At 44.0% G+C, this 22,261-nt stretch overlaps 2 protein-coding genes and 1 non-coding gene across 4 annotated transcripts; all 3 read left to right on the plus strand.

The window, feature by feature from the left end:
• Positions 1-4,964: 4,964 nt before the first annotated feature.
• LOC131308980 (5.8S ribosomal RNA) lies at positions 4,965-5,120 on the plus strand. Its single transcript, XR_009194653.1, has one exon. It is a non-coding gene; the product is annotated as a 5.8S ribosomal RNA (ribosomal RNA).
• A 5,851-nt stretch (positions 5,121-10,971) lies between these two features.
• On the plus strand, positions 10,972-14,100 carry LOC131308167 (uncharacterized). The gene is made up of 5 exons (XM_058334996.1): positions 10,972-11,496; positions 11,769-12,412; positions 12,499-12,632; positions 12,718-13,256; positions 13,326-14,100. Exons 4-5 carry the CDS (start codon positions 12,762-12,764, stop codon positions 13,386-13,388), a joined length of 558 nt encoding a protein of 185 aa, XP_058190979.1. The 5' UTR covers positions 10,972-11,496; positions 11,769-12,412; positions 12,499-12,632; positions 12,718-12,761; the 3' UTR covers positions 13,389-14,100.
• Positions 14,101-14,615: 515 nt separating this feature from the next.
• Positions 14,616-16,356, plus strand: LOC131308168 (uncharacterized). 2 transcript variants are annotated; one of them, XM_058334999.1, is made up of 3 exons: positions 14,616-14,933; positions 15,046-15,731; positions 15,846-16,356. In XM_058334999.1, the coding sequence occupies exons 2-3, from the start codon at positions 15,618-15,620 to the stop codon at positions 16,266-16,268; spliced, it is 537 nt and encodes a 178-aa protein (XP_058190982.1). In that variant the 5' UTR covers positions 14,616-14,933; positions 15,046-15,617; the 3' UTR covers positions 16,269-16,356. The 2 variants fall into 2 exon arrangements, with proteins under 2 accessions (XP_058190982.1, XP_058190980.1); XM_058334997.1 differs by having other exon boundaries at positions 14,616-15,731.
• Positions 16,357-22,261: the final 5,905 nt, after the last annotated feature.

The following is a 22,261-nucleotide window of genomic DNA, read 5'->3' on the forward strand; positions in this document are numbered from 1 at the left end:
TTTGGCTCTGAATTGGGTCTTATAAATGGCTAAAAGTACTCACCAAAAGTTCATGGGTTTACGAGAAGTCAATCAGCAATCACTATTCAATCAGCAATCACTATATCGATTCATCATTGGGATGGTCCCCAAGGTGGGACTTGAAATAATCGTTAGGCCAAATTGAGGTGTCTATAGTCTAAGGCATGATTCTGAAGGCAATAGGCCATTTGGAAGTGGAGGGTTGCTGCTTATGTGGTGGAAATTTAGGAGGCACCACCAATTTGAACTAGCACCTTTAAAGCTGTTAGTAGATGAGGATCTGCTAGTGGCATGTTGAAATTAGGATAAAAGGTAAAGACTACAGTTCCAGCATTTAAAGTGGTTTGAACTGTAGCAATACACGCATGCTGGTACTGTATAAACCTGGTGTCTACCAGTGCAAGTTTGGAAGTAACAAGTAAACCTTTTCTGCCATAGAAAGTGATAGCCAATCTGATTGCTCCAAAGTGAAGATGAGTAAATCCTTGTTGTTGCCAAGTGCAAGGCAAATTAATTGGGATTTCCAAGGGTAAAAGTTGTTCAGCCTTTGTAGCTGGTACGAAACACTGATCAAACTTGGAGGCTTGGACATACTCTTTTACAGAAGTTGGTCGTTTTGTGGAGAAGAGTTGGGTGATGGTATTTTTTATAGAGGTTTGTGGTCTAACAAAGGCATTATAGGGATTTAGGAAAGGGAGATTAGTCAGGGGAACCTTAATATCATCAGGAAGATATTCAAATTTGTACAAGTACTCAAGATTAGAAGAAGAGGCGGAGGAATTTCTGCTAGTGGACGATCGTGAAGGAACAAGAGATGAGGTAGCGGAGGAATGAGTAGAAAACAAATAATTCATTCTTTAAGTAAAAATCTGGGTTCTTTGTTTCCTCATACATCAAATCTTTTTCTTTCCAATATGAGTTCTTTAACTAATTTTTTGATCAATGAAATTCTGTATACTAGGGTAGATAAACCGAGACACACTGCTTACACAAAGGCCAAAGTCTCAAGGTACTTTTAACGCACAGATATAGAATTCTATAACCAAAATAATTAATGAAGTTTTTGATGTGGAGGATCCTTAGAAGGCAACCACAGAGCATACGCTTCAATTTTCTTTAGGAAAGATTTGGAGTAATTTTGGAAAGGAAGTTCCCAAAAGGGGTTTAAGCTAGAATGGACAACATGGCTCTGATACCAAATTGAGCAGACACGAAGTGGGTACAGACACGAAGTGGGTTAGGATCAAGAGAGAACACATGGGGATGTATTGTATTATTGAGAATACATTGACCTTCTTTTTTTTTTTTTTTTACAATAGGTAAGTGCCCTCTTTTATAGGCATAAGGAGGTGAATACTAACATGATGAGTTACTATTCTTAACTGGTGTACATCACACTCCTGCTATATTCTTTTCACACACACTTTACGTACCACAAACATCACTTCTTCTTTGACACATACTTTACGTACCACACACATCACTTCTTCTTTTCACACATACTTTACCTACCACACACATCACTTCACAACACACTTACAACAACATACTAATAATACTTTAATCCGGTCCTCATTAACACCTACTAACACAAAACTAGGCCTCTGTTTGCACCCATCTTAACACGAGACGGGCCCCTGTTCGCACCCATCTCAAGACCATAACTCAATAACTATCTGGTTCATCCATTATCTAGCATCGTCGAGATGAATACTAACGTATACCATCCCAATGATCCTAAGTCCGATCTATCAAACATAACATAGCATATCCAAAACTTTAAAGTTGATACAATGGTATGAAAAATAGTAAATAAATCATATAACAGTGTTCAGGCATTAAATCAACTCATAACGTGGTACGAAAGCATGTTTTGACATTTAAATTAACTCGTACCATATTAAGAATGCATGTTCAGGCATCTAAATCAACTCGTACAATGATAGGGTTGCATGATAAATAGTCAAATATCAATAAAATAGTGTTTGGGGGTCAAAATGGTTCATAAAACTATGCTCGGGGGTCCCCGGATTGGAACACCCCTAAAGTTCCAAAACTGGAATAGCAAGGTTCAGTATGCTGGCTGCAAGATTAGTTTGGACCAAGACTGTGGCCGCAAGGTCTGACTAGTCAAACCGCAAGGTATGACCGGTCCAACCACAAAGTCTGACTTAGACCTCCTGCCACTAGGTCTGACTAGTCCAAGGTTGCGGGACGCAATGTTCGACATTGCGGCGTTGGTTTCGGTTTTTTGCAGTATTTTCTATCGCTTTGTTTTGATGCATGGGACCTTATAGGGACTAAGGGCAGGGTCCAAAATACTTAAATATATTTTGGAGATGGTAGTTTAAGGGTTTATCTACCTTAGTTTTGGCTGTACGAGCTCAAAACGCAAATGGAGCATTTTTGGTAAAACGGGGAAGAGGACGAGAACAAGGAACTTCTGGGCTGCCTTTGGGTGATTGGTTGATGGGTTTGGGATGCTTGAGAATGGTATTGAAGTTTGGAACCTTGAGTAGGAGTGTAACACATCGTTATGGCACAAACCCACTTCCTTTCTCTCTAAACCTCCATAGCCGGAACCTCGAGCTTTCCTCTCTCTCTTTCTTTCTTCTCCTCTAATTTTCCAGAGGTGCTGGTGTTGGTTGTGTGTTTTTAGAGCTTGGGGTTGGGGGGGGGGGGGGGGGAGGGGAGGTTATATATAGAGGAGGAGGAAGTGTGGTGGCCAAGAAAGAGAGGAGAGAGAGAATTCGGGAGAGAGATAGACTGCGGGAGAGAGGGAGAGAGACTGAGATGGGAGGGGGTGAGAGTGATGGGTGGTGAGGAAGTCAACAAAGGTGAGTTTAGTCTATTGGTTTCCATTTTTGGAATTGGAAAGGGTGATGTCCAAGTTTGTGGGAAAGAGAGAGAGAGAGAAATGGCAGGAGAAGGAGAGAGGAGGTGAGGTGGCTGGGTGGTGTGGTTGTTTGTATATGTATGTGTGTGTAAGTTTATATATATATATATATTTGTATATATAAAAGTGTATAAAATAATTAGATTTATATATTATTAACATTTTTATATTTTTGTGTTATATTTTATATGTTTTTATTCAAAAAAAAAAGTCCCGAAATTCGGGCCGTTATAGAGGTACTTAATTCTAATTGAATTTAAGAGTGCTTGCATTCAACCCTTTTTGCCTCCACCACTACTCTCCACGTCACCGCCATTATCATTGCTATCACCACCACCATTGCCACTCTACCACCACAACCATCTCCACTTGTCCACCGCAACAACTACCAATCTGGCCTCCTCCACAACCACCACCACTCCGCCATTACCAACTCTATCACCACCACCCCCACCACCACTTCCACCGCCGTTACCACAACTATCACCACTCCACCACTACCACAAACACTCCGTCGTTGTCGCCACCACCAGCACCCCCACGCCCACCACTCCACCATCACCCCCACTCCACCACCACTCCATTACCTCAAATACATGGTGACCATTGATAAAATTAAAAGAGAACCACTATAACTAATGGAACTAAAATTAATTCATCATTTGTTTTAGTTCAGTGGTTAATATGTTTATTAAACAACTTTTAGCTTAAAAAAAGTAACATTCAGCTTTTAAAACTTAGCTTTTCAGCTTTTAGATTGAGTTTTTAGTTTTATCAAACTACACCAGAGTCTCCCTTTGTTTTTGCTCAGCTTGCAACTCACGATAAAAAAGTGTTAGGCTGCATATTTTTCCCGACTTCGCTTAATTTCATTGATTTTCCAAATTGATTCCGTGAACATTCATTAGCAACAATCAAATCACTTTCGTGTTCTCCCTGCTACTTCACTGTTATTGACCATTAATACGGTAACCATAACAAAAAAACCTAGACCTTTTTAAAATACCATCACTAAATTAAAATTTGGTTGGGGCACGCGCGATGCGTGTGCACAAAATTAGATCAAACAATAAGAATGGCATATTTGTCAAAATTGACTTGTACACGCATCGCAGCTCTGCATGATTGCTGAGCAGATGGTACAATCACAAGGTAATGACCCGAGCTAAGCTGACCAATTAGGGCTTTATGACTCTGTTATTGACTCGAGCTAAGCCAACCAGTTGGAGAACAAGTTTTATGAAATCTGTAAATACAAGGTAAACCTAATGAAAGAGGTACACTCTTATGCAATTGTAATATTCTTTGTCTTCCTTACAAAATTAGGGTTTTAGTACGAATACTAACTTAGGCATCGGAGGGCTTTTGCTGATGAGAGGCAAAGGTGTGCTCACCAGTGTTTGCCTTGTAAGTTTTAGGGTTGAGGTGAGGCTATCACGTGCTGTATGATCTCAAAGAGTGTAGTTCTACATTAAGAGGATTTTTTCCCTTTACAATTGGCGCCGTCTGTGGGAAACGAAGTAACTCTTTTGGATCAAAGTCATGACAAAGGCGAACCCTAGAACTCCACAATTGGATTTAGGCGGAAGCGGAGGTGGGGACAAAAGCCCACCGCATGCTTCGAAGAAGCCATTGCAGGAGAAGCAGAAGGGAACGGGGGACCTGAGCAAGCCCTCGCAAGAGCTTTGAACCCATGAAGATGGGGAGGAAAACTAGAAGTCAAGTGGCAGCAAAAGGATAAAGGATAAATCTTTGTCTCATAGAGAGGAGAGACGCGAGAAGTCTGATAAGTGTTCCATGAGCATTTGGGACTGCGACAACAGTCTTGAACGGAAGGAGCATGAAATTGAGGAGTATGCTAGGTGCATGAAAAAGTGCAAATGAGAGATACGTGAGTTGAAGAAGCAAACGACCTATGTGGAAAGGTCGGGAAGTACACGAGAGTACCAGAGTAGGGGCCGCGCGAAGGATAATTGAACAAAGTTCGTGCATGTCCCCTGCCCATTTTCGGGTGGTGTTGGCGTGCACATCTTTTGAATAACTAAACGACTCTCCGCAATGGATATCTCGTCTCTTGCATCGATGAAGAATGTAGCGAAATGCGATACTTGGTGTGAATTGCAGAATCCCGTGAACCATCGAATTTTTGAACACAAGTTACACCTGAAGCCATTAGGTTGAAGGCACGTCTGCCTAGGCGTCATGCATTGTGTCACCCACTAACCCCGTGCCTCATCGGCGGGTAAGTGCGTGGGCAGATATTGGCCCCCCATTCAAATTCATGCTCGGTCAGCCTAAAAAAGATGGTCCCCAATGAAGAACATCACGACAAGTCACTACAAGAAAATTGGGATCTAACAACGGTCAAAGGCGTTACTAAAAAACAAAAAAAACGTTACTAAAAGCAATACCAACGGTTCACCAACCGTTGCCCAAACCGTTGCGAGATATCCATTGGTGTAGAGGTATAGCAACAGTTTTGACGAGCGTTGGTACATATTTTTTTTTAGTAACGGTTTCTTTAGCAATGGTTGTAAAAGAAACCGTTGCTAAAGGCAAGTTTTTTTTTTTTTAAATCTGGGGTAATTTTTTAGTAACGGTTTCTTAACCGTTGCTAAAGGCAAGTTTTTTTTTTTTTAAAATCTGGGGTAAAATATGACATGGCAGCCACGTGGCGCTGACGTGCCCCCCACCTGTCACCCACGTGGCACTGACATGGTCTCCACCTGTCGCCTGCGCGGCACCCGCGTGGCGCATGGAAGTCAACACAATAATTTTGCTCCTCCTGGGAATCGAACCCAGGACCTCGCGTATGTGCGCGCGAGTGCAAACCAGCTGGGCTAGCCCAGCACTTGTGTAATATTGAGGGCCTTTTAATATTTATACTATGCAAACCGGTTGGGCTAACTTATGTCATTAGAGTTTTATCGATTTATTCTTAATCCAAGTTTTTAAATTCGGTTTATACTATACAAACACCTACTTTTTTTTTTCCGATTGGAACCGTCTATTTTTTACATAGTAAAGATAGCTACGCTTGTTCGGACAAATAAGCCAAAGTGGCTTATTTTTTGTCGTTATTCAAATTTTTTTTGCATTTGTTAGTTTCTTGTCAATTTTTTTTGGGATTATTGCTTCTTCATGACGAGAGAAATCTAAAAAGTAAAAATTTTTGATCAAAACTTAATTTTTTTGAATAAAGACAAAAAATAATCCAATAAGCCAATTTTTTCGTCTTTATAGTCCAATTTTTAGTAATGGTTATGGAAAACCGTTGCTATAGTCCGATTTTTAGTAACGGTTATGGAAAACGATTGCTATAGTCTGGTTTTTAGTAACGGTTATGGAAAACTGTTGCTATAGTCTTGTAATCTAGTCACGGTTGCATGAAAACCGTTGCTATAGTCCTGTTTCTAGTAACGTTTTGCAAACCGTTGCTAAACACCATCTATACCAACGGTTTTTTCAACCGTTACTAAAAAACCGTTGGGAGATCCCAAATTTCTTGTAGTGAGTGGTGGTTGCCAAACTGTTGCGTCGCGTCATGTTGGGCATGCCATTCTTTGTTGCAGGCTGGCTCATTGACCCTTAAGTACCATCAACTGTGGTACCTCAACTGCGACCCTAGGTCAGGCGCGGTTACCCGCTGTTTATAAGCATATCAATAAGCGAAGGAAAAGAAACTTACAAGGATTCCCCTAGAAACAGCGAGCGAACCGGGAATAGCCCAGCTTGAAAATCGGGCAATCTCATTGTTCGAATTGTAGTCTTCAGAAGCATCCTCAGCGACTGACCGGGCCCCAAGTCCCCTAGAAGGGGGTGCCAGAAAGGGTGAGAGCCCATAGTGCTCGGACCCTGCCGCACCACGAGGCGCTGTTGGCAAGTTGGGTTATTTGGAAATGCAGCCCCAACCAGGCGGTAAATTCCGTCCAAGGCTAAATATTGGCGAGCGACCGATAGCAAACAAGTACCACGAGGGAAAGATGAAAAGGACTTTGAAAAGAGAGTCAAAGAGTGCTTGAAATTGTTGAGAAGGAAGCGAATAGGGGCCGACGATGTGCCCCGGTCAAATGTGGAACGGGCTAAAACCTGGTCTTCCAATCGACTCGAGGTGTGGACTAGTGCGGATTGGGATAGAGGCCAAAGCCCAGGATGTCGTTAAGCCTATGGAAATGCATTCGCCTGGATTGTGGCTGGCAGCATGCACCTTTGGCATGCTTCGGCATCTGCACGCTCTCAGCACTGGCCAATGGGCTCTCCATTCGGTCCGTATTGATACACGGAGAAAGGATTCTGACATGTGTGCGAGTCAATGGGCAAGTAAACCCGTAAGGCATAAAGAAGCTAATTGGTGGGATCCCCCTAGTGGGTTGCACCGCCGACCAACCTTGATCTTCTGAGAAGGGTTCGAGTGTGAGCATGCCTGTTGGGACCCGAAAGATGGTGAACTACGCCTGAGCGGGGCGAAGCCAAAGGAAACTCTGGTGGAGGCCCTGTGGGCTGCCAGAGTCCGAGAGGGCTTTTCGGAGGACTCCCCGCGCACTCGCTTCTTTTTTATTCATTAAAAATTGAAGAGTCGCCACCCGGGTTTTTGTAAAATGGTTTGTCACCTGAGAAACCTGGAACTTGAAAATGATATTTGAGCTTGAAGATAAACCAGAGATTTTGGATTCGGAAGCTGAGTTATGAAAAGGAAAGGCTTTTATTCGGCACCCTTCTCGCCCGATACTAAGATCGGTCTCTACTTAACACTTGTGGAATTTTGAAAAATGCTTATATCCTAACTTTTATACACATAGCAAGTTGAATATGAGGTGTGCCTTTGTGCTGAAGTGTACAGTATACATAGAGTATAACAAAAAATGGCATGTAACAAATGAAATGAATGCAAACCGTTGAAAACCTTCAGAAGATAGAAATGACTCCTTTGCGCTGGGAAGTTAATACCCAGCATAAAGCACCTTCTGCGATAACTCTTTTGTGCTAGGGCCTCAGTGCCCAGCACAAAGCAGTTATCCTGATTAATTTCTGAAAATGTTTTAGTTTTTATCCAAACAGTAGATTAATTGGTAAAATGCATGAATGAAAGCTTTCTGTGAAGTATTTCTAGATGAAGCAGTAAAGAGACAGTATTGAAAGATATTGAAAACGACTAATAGAAGTTAGAAATAGACATAAAATCCCTTAAACTCCACTGGTATTGACATAATCATCAAGTCCAGGAGTAGGTGCTTTGCGCTCGATAGTGAGTGCCCAGCACAAGACACAAGCAATCATATTTTTTTCGTGACAGAAGCCAATGGTCATATTGGCTTGCTAATATCTCGACTTTGGGTTCCTGGTTTCCTCAGAAGGGCAGAAACCAGAAATGTAGGTAACTTACTACCTTTGAGTGCTTGATCAAGACCTCGAGGCTTGTTGTTGGATGGTTTGAAGTGTGTTTTGGGTTGGGAAGTAATGAGAAGGAATTATTGTGGTGGAGTGTTGGAGAAATGTAGGTTTTGTAGAAGGGAAATGAGGTTCTTCTCTTCAAATATAAGACATTTCTGATTTTTCCTTGAAGGAACACCTAGAAAATGTGTATATTCTTAGAGAGATAGAAAGTGCTATGGGGTGGAGATGGAGTATGTGGGTGTTGTAGTGTATGTATCTCTTATGTGTGTATGTGGGTGTGTTGAAATGGCTCTAAGCACCTCTATTTATAGGGGAAAAATAGAGGGGGACATCTGTGCAGGCTTAGAGTCGGCTAGATGCTGTATAGAGTCATGATGAGATTCCTGCAGCAATCAGAGTTGTCAGTAACAGAATTCGATTCCTAGCATTGGGGAGTTGATGTTTGGCGCTGGGCACATGGTGCCTTGTGCTGGACAGTTGATGGGTTCAGGCTCTAGGGTGCTCAAGAGTCGTTGATCAAGCCTTCAAATTCATGCTACTGTCTCGTATCATCATAAGAGATCTAAGGTAGTTCGGGGAGTCTCAATTTGGGGTGTCTACAGTTGCCCCTCTTTGGCGAATACTCGGGTGCCACATCTGGATACGAGTAAGCATCAAAGATTAGGATACCCCGGTAGAGCATCCTGGAAACCCTTAGACATGAGTACCAAGTAAGCAAACATGAGTTCGCGCTCAAGGAGTTGCCTACGTACCCCGTTGTAGGGATCAGACCTACATAGTTCGTTGGGGCAAATGCAAGGATAAACAAAATCATGCTCGTGACAATGTTTATGATGCAAGCAAGTAAACGGGACGGACCCTTGAACAATTAGGAATGGGACCGACCCTTGAATTTTTGAAATGGGATAGACCCTTGAATTTTTGAAATGGGACGGACCCTTGAATTTTTGGAAATTGGACGGACCCTTGAATTTTTGAAATGGGACCAAGGGGGCCCAAAAGAGAACAAAACAAACCAAGGCCTAGCAGAGGCCCATTATTTTCTGGAGAATGTTTTCAGCGCTGGGGACATGGTCTTTAGCGCTGGGCAGTCATTTCAGTTTTCAAACTTTTTAACTCCCAACTGCCCACTTTTAAGCGTGCCTTTTCGCTTCCTGTGCACAGTTATGGCGCTTTAGGGGCCTAAAAACATCTATAAAGACCAGGAGGACCTTTCTTTTTTCAACATTCACCATTCCTTTCTTAAGAAAAGTGTGGTGGTCTTGGAAACGGAGGTGCAGATTCTCCAAGGGGAGATTGCGCACATCAATGCTCACATTACCTCGCTTCTCACATCTCTCCAAGCCCTTTGGAGGGCGGTTTCTAACCTTCAAGACATGGCTTTTGACGTGGCGGAGGATGACCTCGACTCAGAGTTTGGGGGTGCTGCTGTGGCTGAGCAAAATGCTGAAGATAGTGACGGAAATTTGAATGCCTCGAATGACCGTTCAGATGCAGCCAATGACGCTAGCGACGGGGCCAACTCCGCAGGCGGGGTTGAGGATGGTGGAGGCAATGAGGTTGATGATGCCGCTTTCAACGTCTTCAACCACGCTGATAATGATTAGGAAAAGAGGGGAATAGGGATAGTCCCCTTTTTTTTTCTTTTATTCTTTTTCTGCATTCCCTTTTTCTTTTTATCGTTGTTGTTCCGGGCCTTCGTGCCTTGAAACGCAGGTGGGCCGTGGTGCCCGATTTTTGTAAAATCGGAATGGTTTGAAAGAAAAGTTATCTTATTGCTGTTATTGAGTGATTGCTATATTTTTTTTTCTTTATTTAATCAAATCCAAACAAACATGGCTGCTTGAAGGCCCTTTGAAATTTTCTAAACGTCAAAGAAGTGCTTTGTGCTGAACTCAAACTCCCTTGTGCTAGAGTGTTTGAAAAAATCATGTCCCTCGTCAGGTCGTGCCCAGCGCTGGACACTAAGTCCTTCGCGCTGGGAACTTCTGCTCTTGACCTGGTCCAGTTGAATAGTTTTTTCTTCTTTTTCCCCCTTTTTATTCACCTTCGCGCTAGGGCTTTCCTCATTCGCGCAAGACTCTTCGAATTTTAAAAAGGCACCTCTCCCTCTCTCGTTCTTTCGTCTCTCCCTCCCACCAATTTCTCGATTATGGAGCAATTGGACGAGTCTCGTGGTTTGGGCACAGTCCTTGGTGCTATTACAGGGGTGTCGGGGCCAATGGGGGCTCCGACTGGTACGGCGGCAACGATAGGGTAGGAGCCTGTCACTCCGGTAATGGCAGGAGGCGGTCTTGGGGCTCCAATGACTGTTGCATGTACGGGTGTGATGCCCTTTTCGATTTCAGAGGTGTTGGAGCCCGGTGGAGTCCCAACAATTGCAGCGGTGGCTGCAAGGGAAGGGCTATCGGCTCTAGCAGTTACAGCAGCAGAGGGTCACAGGGACCAACCAAGTACAACGGTTGGGTCCAGTCCTGCTGGCAGTGAATGGCTTCCGTGGTGCCTCATAATCAATTCTCCCTGGATCTAGGTTGAGGATATTTTGGATGAAATTGCAACATGGGAGAGTGACAGCAGTGTTGGTGGTGGTGGTGATATGGAGGAGATAATCACCGACGAGGGCGATGATGAAATGGTGACCGAGATGGAGGTCGATGCCATGGAGGCAACAGGGACATTGAGGCGGTCACGTGAAGAGACAGGGAAAGCTCCAATGGTCATGGAAGATACTGAAATGTCGGTCCCTATTTTTGATAGGCCAATCGGGGATTCGGGAGCGGAGTTGACTCGGTGGGTCACTCTCTTGGATTACGAGGAGTTTGTTGAGGATGAGGACATCTTTGAGGCCGAGCTCGAGGAACCAGGGATTGCCGCAATGGTGTTTGAGGCTCGTGCACGGAGGCAGAGTGAGAGGAGTTGTTACGGTGTTCGGAGCCGGAGGGGATTTTGAGTTGTTGAGGGAATTTGAGTGGGAGGCTGCGGAGGCTGAGGTTGGGCCGAGAGTGTCGGCAATGCAAGAGGCCCAGAAAGCCAAGAGTGTGGATTTTAACTCAGCAACGTATGCACCGAGAGCGCAGTTTTTCGTTCCTTAATTGATGGACACTTACAAGCTGACTCAGAAGCTTTTTGACGAGAATTTGGTCTTGCGAGACCAGACTTTTCACTTGAGAGAGGGTTGTCTGGTGGTATCTCCTTTGATCTTACTTTGTTAATTTCAATTTTTCAAGTTATTGCATGTTAATCGAAGCATGAGTTCAAATTACACACAATACGCTTGTTAAACTGAAATAAACAAATTAATGAAAAGTAGCAAGTGTCATTATCCTTAAAAGATCATTTAAAGGGGTTGCCTTCGCATGATTTCCAAGTTCTAATAACGCTTACTGTATCTTGTGAGACCAATAGCTTTGAATACTTCAGTGCAATTGAGATTGATGACTTGTTTGTTTTATTGTAGAGGAAAGCGACGTTGTCTGGCTTTGGAGGGTCGGTTTAGTCCTTGGAGTTCTATAATGAACTCCCTGCCGTGGTCAGAGGACTGGTGGATGCTGCAGGATTTAGCACATTCATTTAGATTCTAACAACGCCTGTTCGGAATGACCACGCGTTACTGACAGCTTTGGCAGAGAGGTGGTGTCCCAACACCTTCCACCTTCCGCTTGGGGGCTTGGGGAGATGACGGTTACGCTGCTTGACTTTACGACGATTATAGGCTTGAGGCTGGGTGGTGACCCGATCCCTTTTGACACGGGCCTTTCTGATGATGATGTGGCGTTGGAGTGATTTTTGGGCTTCATGCCTAAAGTGGAAAATGGCTCGATCATCTATACAAGTCTGAGGCAGCGGTGGCAACGTGAGCCAACCAGTGATGAGGAGGCCGAGCAAATGGCTAGGGCTTACTTGCTGTATCTTTTCGGCACGTCCCTATTTCCCAAAAGGCACAGCCGGATACACGTGTCCTTCCTGCCGGCCCTACGTCATCTACAAACGGCCAACTCTTTTGATTGGGGAGGCAGTGCGCTTTCGGCTTACTACAGCTTCATGGGGGATGTTTCCTAAGGCACTTACATCACGACTGGCGGGTATTGGAGAGTTTGGGAGGTAATTGATTGGCCATTTTTATTTAGCTTTGCTGCCTTTGCCATTTGATTGATTTTGTAGTGACGTTCTTTATTGAAAACTTACAGCTTTGGGCCTATGAGGTATTGGGAATGTATCCTCCAGAGCTTTGAGCTACTGGCTTCCAAACAAATTGAAGAAGCATAAGGATGCTAATCTGAATGCCTACCGAGCTTTCTTGGATGGGATGACAGGCGCATTGGTAAGCCCAAGAATGCTTTATTGAACTTGATTGAAATTGGCTTAAAACTTGAAGTGTCGCCATATAACTGATTTTCATATCACAGGTGCACTGGCACCTTTGGGATGGGCTTAATGTGCCCTACTTGGCATGGAGCAGGGAGGTCACTCGAGGGCGAGTGCTTTTGGAGTCACCTTATGGGTGGCAATGGTACTTTGGAGAGAGGGTGACTCGGTAGTCACTTCGCTTGCGAGCGTTCCAGGTTCCTGCTCCACCTCCGGCTTACTTGCATGGCCTTGGGGATACATTGTGGTAGAGCTGGAGAGGTTCACAGTATTGGAGATTAATCTCTCCTCATTCCTACGTCCTACTCAGGACTATGCTGCTTGGAGAGAGAGGAACTTGGCTGGTCCTCTTAGACTTGGAGAGTTCCGTCAGGTCAGATTTAGTGCTACCATAACAGAAAGGAAGAAGAAAGGTCAAGAAGGTGCCACAAAGAGAGCTCGGGGTGGTAGAAGTGATGCCAAGGTGATCAGAGATCTTCCCGAGTTGCTATGGGAAATTGAGGTGATGGCACCTCCGGGGGCTCAGAGAGTGATTGACTTCCCACAGTCGGAGGAGCCATTCGAGCCAATTACTTGCCAGGTATAATTCAAATTGCGATTGAATTATTCATGTCTACACACTTCTTTTTCCTAAACTTGCAATTTTCAGGTGCCGGTGGAATGGGCGCATAAGGCGCGTCGTCGAATGCTTCCTATGGAGAACCTATTGTGACGAACCGCTGCAGGTCACTCTTTTCCCATGAGACGACCAAATGAGCCCTCTTCAACTCAGGTATTGTTTATTGCTTTCTTTTGATTTTCTGAATTATGATCTCCGAACCTATTGTTATTCATTCATGCAAGGCCCTCCTCCCGAGGCTAGCGAGCTTACTGATCTCGAGAGACGGAGCAAAAGGGCAGCAGACACTCCGGTGCGTCTTCGAGGAGCTCTCAGAGAGCAATCACCTCGTCGAGGAGTGAGAGGGCTGCAAGGCCTTTGGTTGAGGAGACAAGAGGGAAGAGGGAGGATGAAGAGAGTGAAGAGGATAATGATGAGAGCGTGGATGCATCCAGCTCTTTCACGGTTGTGCCAGATACGTCATGCTCGGGGTCTCTTTATGGAGAGGATGAATAAGACGATGATGATGATGATGATGAGCCTCTAGTAATGAAGAAGCCTCGCACTTAAGTTTCTTTTGCTTTACTGTCTCCTTCTTTTGCGTACCCTCATAGATTGTAGGAGTATAGGTAGTAGTTGGGCTTGCATGCCTCCTTTTGACTTTTGGGCGCTTGTTTTGCCCCGTTTTAGACTTTGACATCGGGCTTACGTGCCCCAGTAGTTGGCATGCTGCGTTTTGGGTACCTCGACTCACGAATTTCAATGGATTTATGAAAATTGCACCTTCTTTTGATCATTCGTTATTTATTAGCTTAACAACTTGTGTGATTGTGAACAACCTATTGATGATCTGCACTGACACTGTCTCCGAGACTTAAGGCAAAACAATCTGCAATTGTATGTCGTAGTCTAGCTAGAAAGAAATAGATATGATGATGCCTTTTGGACTTGAAAACAATGAGACTTTGGCAAATTTTGTGCCCAAAACTTTGAATTTTGACATCCCAATGAAAATGGCATATCCTTGGACAACCACAAGTGCACAACATGGCCTGTACAAACTTCTCAAACGACTAAAAGTCTGGTGGAATTGAATTTGGACACGCCGCGGAGGATTTGAAAAGAAAAATGACACTTTTGTACCAAAAACTCAAATTTTCATGGACTGCTGAAACTGACACTTCTGTATAGTCACAAATACGTAACATGACCTGTGTGCGACACCTGAATGGTCAAAAGTTGTTTAGAAATGAATTTGGACTTCCTATGGGCTCGTTTGAATGGAAAAACGACATTTTTTATACCAAGCCCTCGAGTTTTGATCTGGACATACAAAGAATACTGCCATGAAGTCATCTTATCCCATTGAAGCATGTTCAGACAGTTGAAAGTGAGTTTGGAAGTTTAGAAATGGTTTTGAGGGACCAATACCAAATTCTACAGAAAATTGCAGGTTGGTGCCTAGCGTTGGGCACTTTCTTCTTTGCGCTAGAGAGCTTGGGACATAGTCCTTTGCACTGGGTTCCAATTCCTTTGCGCTGGAGACCTGCTCCAATAAACAGTTTCTGTTGATTCCCAAAGTCACTTTGTCTGCCATTATGTCCGTTTCCCAAGTTTTGACTGAGCTTGCACCAGTGCATGGAGGTTATGGGTAACCAGGTATTGCCTTTGTATCCTCCCTAAACAAAAGTTTCATAGGAAAGTGAAAGACCTTTGAAAATTTTGAACTTTCTCATTTAATGCTTGGCCCCTTGAACTTCCCTATAAATAGCAAGGCCTTCTTGCCATAATCCTCACACCAAAATCCTTCCAAAATCCTGCTGCCTCATGGCTTTCCCTTTAGCCACTTTGCTCAAGCCTTGGATGGACCAATTCAAGGAAATGGATTGGCTGAATTTTAGGAGCCGAGGAATATCTTCTCTCTGCTTCCTTCGAGACTTTTGCATTCTCCCAGACATGGTTCACGCAACGGTACAGCTCTGGGATCTGGAGGTGCATGTCTTTCGATTCGGCATTGAAGAGATATGTCCTACCGTTGAAGAGTTCCGCGTGTGCCTTGGTTATTTTGAATCAAACTTTCCGATCATTCCTCCCTTTCGGGCAAGCATGGCGGGGGTCTTGCAAGACAAGCTTGGTGTAAGCGATGCTCTTTCCAAGTTCTTGGTGCGGGATGGCGAGCTTAATGTCTTGCGCTTGATTGAAATGTTCATGCGAGATGGTGATCCTTATGACTTTGTCTGGCAAAGCAAACGCATGTCGGCTTTGTGCATGTGCTTGCTAGCTACCTAACTATTGGTTTCTCCCACTGGTCGTGCTAGCCACCATGCCGGTGTTACTGCCCAAATGGAGGAGCGTAGGGATGTTATCCCCATGGTGCTAGTAGAGACTTTGATTGGTTTGGACGCAGTTCATGCAGGACAGACTAGGTACTTTGGGGGCAGCCCACTGTTGCTGCAGGTAAACCCTCACTCTGCTCTCCTTTTTCTACCATTCTCTCATTTATTTTACCTCAACACTCAGTTTAGGCTTTATGTGGAGTTTCTCACTTGTTTTTTTTCTCTTTGTGGACAGATGTGGCTTTGTGATAAGATCGGGGTTCTACGGCTTCCATCGGCAACCTGGAGTTACAATCCTTGTGTCTTCCTTTCTAGACAATACCAAGCGGTGTATGCAAACGTGGCGGGCTGGTTGTCCTTTCTTTCCTTGCTTTCGGGAGAAGATATCTTTTGGAGATGCTTGTGGCTATCCCTTCCTGACATGGCCATTCGGAACACGAATACTCAAAGGATGATATTGGCTTGCTTGAGCAGTTTCACCAAATATATTCCTAGCCGTATCTTTCGCCAATTCGGGATTCGTCAAAGGATTATGTTTGTCAGCCCCGAGGAGTTTGAAATGCCCAGGTTTCGCGCAGCCACTCTTGAAGCCTATGCTCGCACTTGGGGAGTCAGAATGGTTTTGTCGGTGGAGCCAAACCCATCCATCATGATTTGAAAGAGTTACAAAAGCATGCTGAGGAGGGAATTAAGGGCAAGAGGAATTCGCATGTGACTGACTGCTTTGTGTTTGGAATAAAAATGTAGGCCCCTTTGATGTGTTTGTTCCTTTTTTGTTGTTGTTGTTGTTTGTTGCTTTCATGCCAACCTTTGTTTGAAGAGTGATTTAAATAAAATTGAATTATGAGGGTTTCCCCCTCTTGATTCATTGATTCCACGCTTATCCTTATCTCGCGATTGCAAACGCTTGTCAATTTTTGGATTTTATTTGAGAATGTGACCTAACGTCAAGATGAGGCTGCCTACGTATTCTTTTTGCAAAGAAATCAGGTCATGACATAGTTCAGGGTAAGGTTCAATCGGGTATTGACACTCTCCTTTTGCGCTCTAAATTTTGCCTAGTACCGTCCTTTCGGGTTTTCGGCCTAGCGAGCTCTTTTTGATTTTTCTTAATGCCTTAACTTTTGCCTAGGCTGCCCTTATGGGTTTTCAACCTGGCAGGCTTTTGCTCTAATTTTTGCTTGGGTTTGCCCGCCTTCGTGATTTTCAGCCCAACGAGCGTCAAGAACTCATTGTTGTCGAGGTCAATGAGCTGTGTTGCTCCTCCGGATAGGATGGTCTTGATGATGTATGGCCCAACCCACTTTGGTCAGAACTTTCCCCTTGGATCAAAGACAAGCACTCGAATTTCCTTCAGAACCCTATCCCCTTTTGTCAAGTTTTTGGTCTGCACCTTTTTGTTAAACGCGCGAGCAATTCTTTGTTGGTATCGTTGCACATGATAAAAGGCCTTCAACCTTCTTTCGTCGAATAGCATGAGTTCTTCAAACCTATTGCTCAGCCATTCTGCTTCACTTATGTCACATTCCGCCATGACCCCCAGCGATGGTACTTTTAACTCGATGGGGAGAACGGCTTCCATGGCGTACACTAAGGAATAGGGTGTTGCCCCTGTCGAAGTACGTATAGACGTTCGGTATCCCCAAAGTGCTAGTGGTAGTTGTTCATGCCAATTCCTTGCCGATTCAGTAGTTCTTTCGAGTATTGTCTTGAGGGTTTTGTTTACTACTTCTACAGCCCCATTGGTTTGTGGTCGGTATACTGGTGACTTGTGCACTTGAACCTAGAATTCCTCGAAGACTTCTTTGGCTCACCCCTTGAAATGCACCCCACTGTCAGATATGAATGCTTGCGGGACACTATACTGATAAATGACATTTTGCTTGATGAAGTGAGCCACTTGTATCGCTATCAAAGTTGCGTAAGATGCTGCCTCTACCCATTTAGTGATCATGAAGTAATCAATGGCAACTAAGATGAACTTGTGGCCATTGGAAAAGCTGCTGTGTAATTTTGCCAATGACATCAATTCCCCAAACAGAGAAAGGCCAAGGTGAGGCCATTTGATGTAGCTCGGATGGCAGGATGTGCATGAGATTTGCATGGGTCTGACATTTGTGGCATCGCCGTACATACTCTACACACTCCGTTTCCATGGTGGACCAGAAATAGCCTTGCCTCAGAATCTTCTTAGCTAGCATCATGCCATTCATGTGAGGACCGCAGACACCCTCGTGGATTTCTTGCATTACCTTGGTTGCTTCGTCACTATGGATACACAACTTGTGCAATCCGCAATGTGACCTTCGGTATAACCTTCCTCCGCAGATAATGTAATGAACCATCAACCTTTGAAATGCGATTCGATCCTTCTTACTTGCTTTGGCTGGATATTCCCCTTTTTTGATTAAGTTCCAGATGTCATGGTACCATGGCAGGCCATCGTCAGGCTTGTCGATGACCATTACATGATCTTTCGTAGGGGAGTTCCTTTGTTCGATCATGATTGGTCTCATCTTAACACCGATTGGAATTTCCACCATGGATGCTATTAGCATCTTCATTTCCAAGGCTTGCTAAGCTTGGCCAGCAGTGGCACCTTGCACCCTAGCCAACCGGTGGAATCAAAGGCATGAGGTAGGCATGTCTTTACAAGGTGAACCAATGGTGTCAGTTAGTGTCGACATTGGTCCCTTAGGCAAGTGGCAGTCATGATGCACGTGAAGGCCCGATGATATCGAGGCAGGGATGCTAAACGGGAAGTAGGCTTGTGGGACAAAGCAATCGAGAAAAACGGCTAAGTATTAGGAGCTGGGGTTGGATCACGAAATTGGCCAGGCAGCCTTGAGTTGGCTCGGGCAAAACGGAGGCAGACTTGAGTTGGCTTAGGAAAAATGGTTATTGACGGTTAACAGCATTCTACACATGTGGTTGGGAGCATGGGACAGGTATCTAAGGCAGAAATGGGCTGCACATCTTATTGGCAGCATGGGACAGGTGTCCAAGGCAGAAACGGGCAGTTATCGACAGTTATCTCCAGGCAGTTTCATATTCTAGTGTGCTGGCAGATTCTGGCAAAGCCAGCACAACCCTAGGGTAGTTGGGGGTGTCAACTGTAAGATCATGGGTTGGCCCATGATTTTCTGTACTTAGTGGTCACGTTTTCATGATTGTAAGCCTATTTAGGCAAGGCATTTCGTAGCCTAAGGCAGGGGGATGTTTTGTTTAGGCTATCGAGTGTATTCCTTTGCAAGTTGATGCTTAATAAAGGTTGGGATGGTTCCCGTAACTCTTGTGTGTGTTTTAGACGTTCAAAACATAACTGGTGTGTGAGTAAACATTAGTTGGCTGAGACCAAGTTGCTGGCAAACTTGGTGCCATCACGGGCATATTTTTATGTGAAAAACAGCCCCATGACAGTTGGAATCAAAGCAACCCAGGTTGCGAGCAAAATTTGCAGAGCTCTGGATTGGAGTTATGGCGGCAAATGCCGCACTCAAGGCGGTACTGGTCAGAGTTACACAGTTGGAAAAGCTTGTTGGTGATGATGAACCTGATGAGAGCATTACCTTGGTTGAACTCATGGACATTGTGTTGGCTTCGATTGAGTCACAGAAAATGGCTCACGAAACACACGTTGTTCAGACCGAAACAAAGCTTACAGAGATGGTGGCGGACTTGAACAAACTCTCAGACATCATGAGGGAGCGGGTTTCTAACTTGGAGTTAGAATTGCTGGTTGTGAAGAAGGCCTTCCTTGGTCGCTCAGATGGATTCGAGACTCATGTAAAGATCCCTGAACCGAACGCTTTCGGTGGTGCCTGAAATGCCAAGGGTTGGAAAACTTTCTATGGGATATGGAGCAATACTTCTCTATTGCTCATGTTCTAGAGGGAGATTGGGTGACAATCACCACGATGTTTCTCACGGGTGATGGGAAACTTTGGTGGAGAACTCGATGTGAGGACAGTGGGCGTCCAAAGATTGAGCAGTGGAAAAAGCTGAAAAAAGAATTGAAGGATCAATTCCTGCCTTGCAATTCTTCGTGGCTTGCAAGGGAGTCGCTGAAACAATTGAAGCACATGGGTTTAGTGAGAGATTATGTGAAGGAATTCAGTTCTTTGATACTGGATATCAAGAACATGTTGGAGGAGGACAAGGTTTTCAATTTTATGTCGGGTTCGCAGAATTGGGCAGAATTGGGACTATGAAGGCTGGGAATCAAGGACTTGCCATCAGTTGTTGCCGCTGCTGACGGGTTTGTAGATTTCAAACTGACGGGCGAATCCAATTCTTTTGAATTCACCACGTCAAAATTCGATTCAAAGAAATGGGATAAGAGTCAGAAATCGGAATTGGTTGCGGAGGACAAACAGCAATGCAAAGGGAATTTCAGCAATGGTTGTTTCATTTGCAATGGGCCTCATCAGGCAAAGGATTGCCCAAAGCGCGAAAAGCTCAATGCTATTTGCGTGGATGAAGGGAAAGATGGTGATTCAGACTCGAAAGTGCATGTTCGGGTCAACCCTATGCAATTGCTCAACGTGATTCATGCAGACAAAGTAGTAACCTCGCAGAGAACGGGCTTGATGTACGTGAAAGTGTTGATTTGTGAAACGAAAGTGTTGGCCATGGTGGACACGGGGGCCACACACAACTTTGTTTCAGAATGGGTGGTGCAGTCGCTTGGTTTAAAAGTCATTGAAAGTTTCAGTTAGATCAAGACAGTAAATTCCAATGCACAGGTGGGGCATGGAATGACAGGCAATGTCACTTTGAGAATCAGGGACTGGAACGGGCAAATGGATTTGATGGTGTATCCATTTGATGACTTCGAACTTATATTGGGTAATGAGTGCTTTGTGGCTGTGATGCCACATCTCGGTGGAATTTTGATTGCTGATGAGAAACGACCCTGCTTTGTGCTGCATTGTTCCAAGGTAGAGAAGGGCAAGCAGGCAAGGGAAGGAGTTGGCGGCTGGCTATCAGCAATTCAAGTGCAGAACTTTGCAGATTTGGGAGATGCTGGAAGAAAACAAGCTCAACAGGCTTCTCTCGCAGTTCAGATGCACGGGATTCTGGATAATAATGAGAAAGGGCAGAGCGAGGCAAATGGGAGAACCTCTATAGACACCCTATTTTGGACTGTCAGGTTAGTTTACTTATGGTCTTTGATTCCCCGATGTTGAGTAAAGGTCAAGAACACCCCGAGAATGTTAGTGTGTTTTGTCATGCCCTCGATTTTCAACATAAATAACAATCATTTTCAATAAATACAATCAATACCGATGTACCGATAATTCCCAAATGACTTATTTTTCCCCAGTCCTCAAAGTTAAAAAAAATTAAAACTTACAATCCTGGCTCGAAGCCCCAAGTTATACAAATACCAAAATAATATTACAGTTTTCATTATTCATCCTTTCGAATACTACTTTCAAATAAAATACAAATTCAACTCCTCCTTTATACCTCCGAGACACATGAACAACAAGCACGAGATGCATGCCATGCCGACTTCCTTGCTTTTTACCTGAAAATGATAGGTTGAGCTACACTAGCCCAGTAGAGAAATCTATACTCAAGTTATATGAAAATGCAATAACACATGCACCAAACGCGAATGAGACTCAACAAGCGAACATGAGATACAAGAGGGGTTACCAAAATGAACTGACAAATTTAGACTTCGGGATTCTGGACATCTTAGAGATAACCCTAACCATTCACACGTCAACTAGAAGTAGCATTAAGAGTCATATCAATCAACAAACAACAACAATAGTTCAACCATCGAATAACTTTTTCAATGAATGCCACAAACCACTTCCTCTTTCATACCATCCACCATACAGCCTCATTTCATAAAACTTTCCTTTTTGATTTCCAAAAAAATAATTTAGAGAAAACTCAAGACCATCACAAGTCAAGCTCCGTTGATTCGAGCTTGAATGCCGGAGTCCGTTGATTTGTGCCCAAATACCAGATCCGTTGATTCGCTCAAGAATATTGGAGGATTTTTATAAAAAATCCTCTTTTCAAAACAAAATTTCTTTCTTTAATAAAACCTCAATAGAATCAACCTTTCATTCACTTTTTCAGCAACGACAATCTTAATCAACAAACAATCCAAACGTTAACATAAACGTCTAAGTCAACCATAATTCTCTTCATCAAGCGAGACATTCAACTGTGCTACCACCCCTTGCGTCACATTGAATTCTCTCCACCTGGGTTTCCGCATTACCACACCTTGCATTGCAGGCCCTCTAGAGTCTCTGCATTACCACACCTTGCGTTGCAGGACCCTCAATTTAAAATTATCAACTCAGACATACACACATGCATAATCAATCCGAATACAAGAAGACAACATTTTCCCAGCTCACCTTCTTTCATTTACCGCCATGCATTGCATTACAAACTTACAAACATGTCCGATCGGATCATTGGACAAGCATCATGTCCATCCATAACACTCACCATATTATCCCTTATAGCCCATAGTACTACTATTAACCTTACGGTACATTCTCTACCCAACGACACTCATATCTTACTCTAACGAGAACTAAGAGACAAGATCGAATAATGAGTCATTAAGACACAAGCAACGATACTCAAGAGTGACTCAAACGTGTTCTAATCATG

This window comes from Rhododendron vialii, chromosome 11a (genome assembly GCF_030253575.1).
Source record: "Rhododendron vialii isolate Sample 1 chromosome 11a, ASM3025357v1".
Taxonomy (NCBI): Eukaryota; Viridiplantae; Streptophyta; class Magnoliopsida; order Ericales; family Ericaceae; genus Rhododendron; species Rhododendron vialii.

Excerpts from the sequence above, each read along its gene's own strand:
- LOC131308168 (XM_058334997.1), top strand. The coding sequence starts at position 15,618 with ATGGAGGAGCGTAGGGATGTTATCCCCATGGTGCTAGTAGAGACTTTG. Across the intron at positions 15,732-15,845 it reads GCAGCCCACTGTTGCTGCAG|ATGTGGCTTTGTGATAAGAT; the intron begins GTAAACCCTCAC and ends CTTTGTGGACAG.
- LOC131308167 (XM_058334996.1), top strand. The coding sequence starts at position 12,762 with ATGGAGCAGGGAGGTCACTCGAGGGCGAGTGCTTTTGGAGTCACCTTA. Across the intron at positions 13,257-13,325 it reads TCGAGCCAATTACTTGCCAG|GTGCCGGTGGAATGGGCGCA; the intron begins GTATAATTCAAA and ends TGCAATTTTCAG.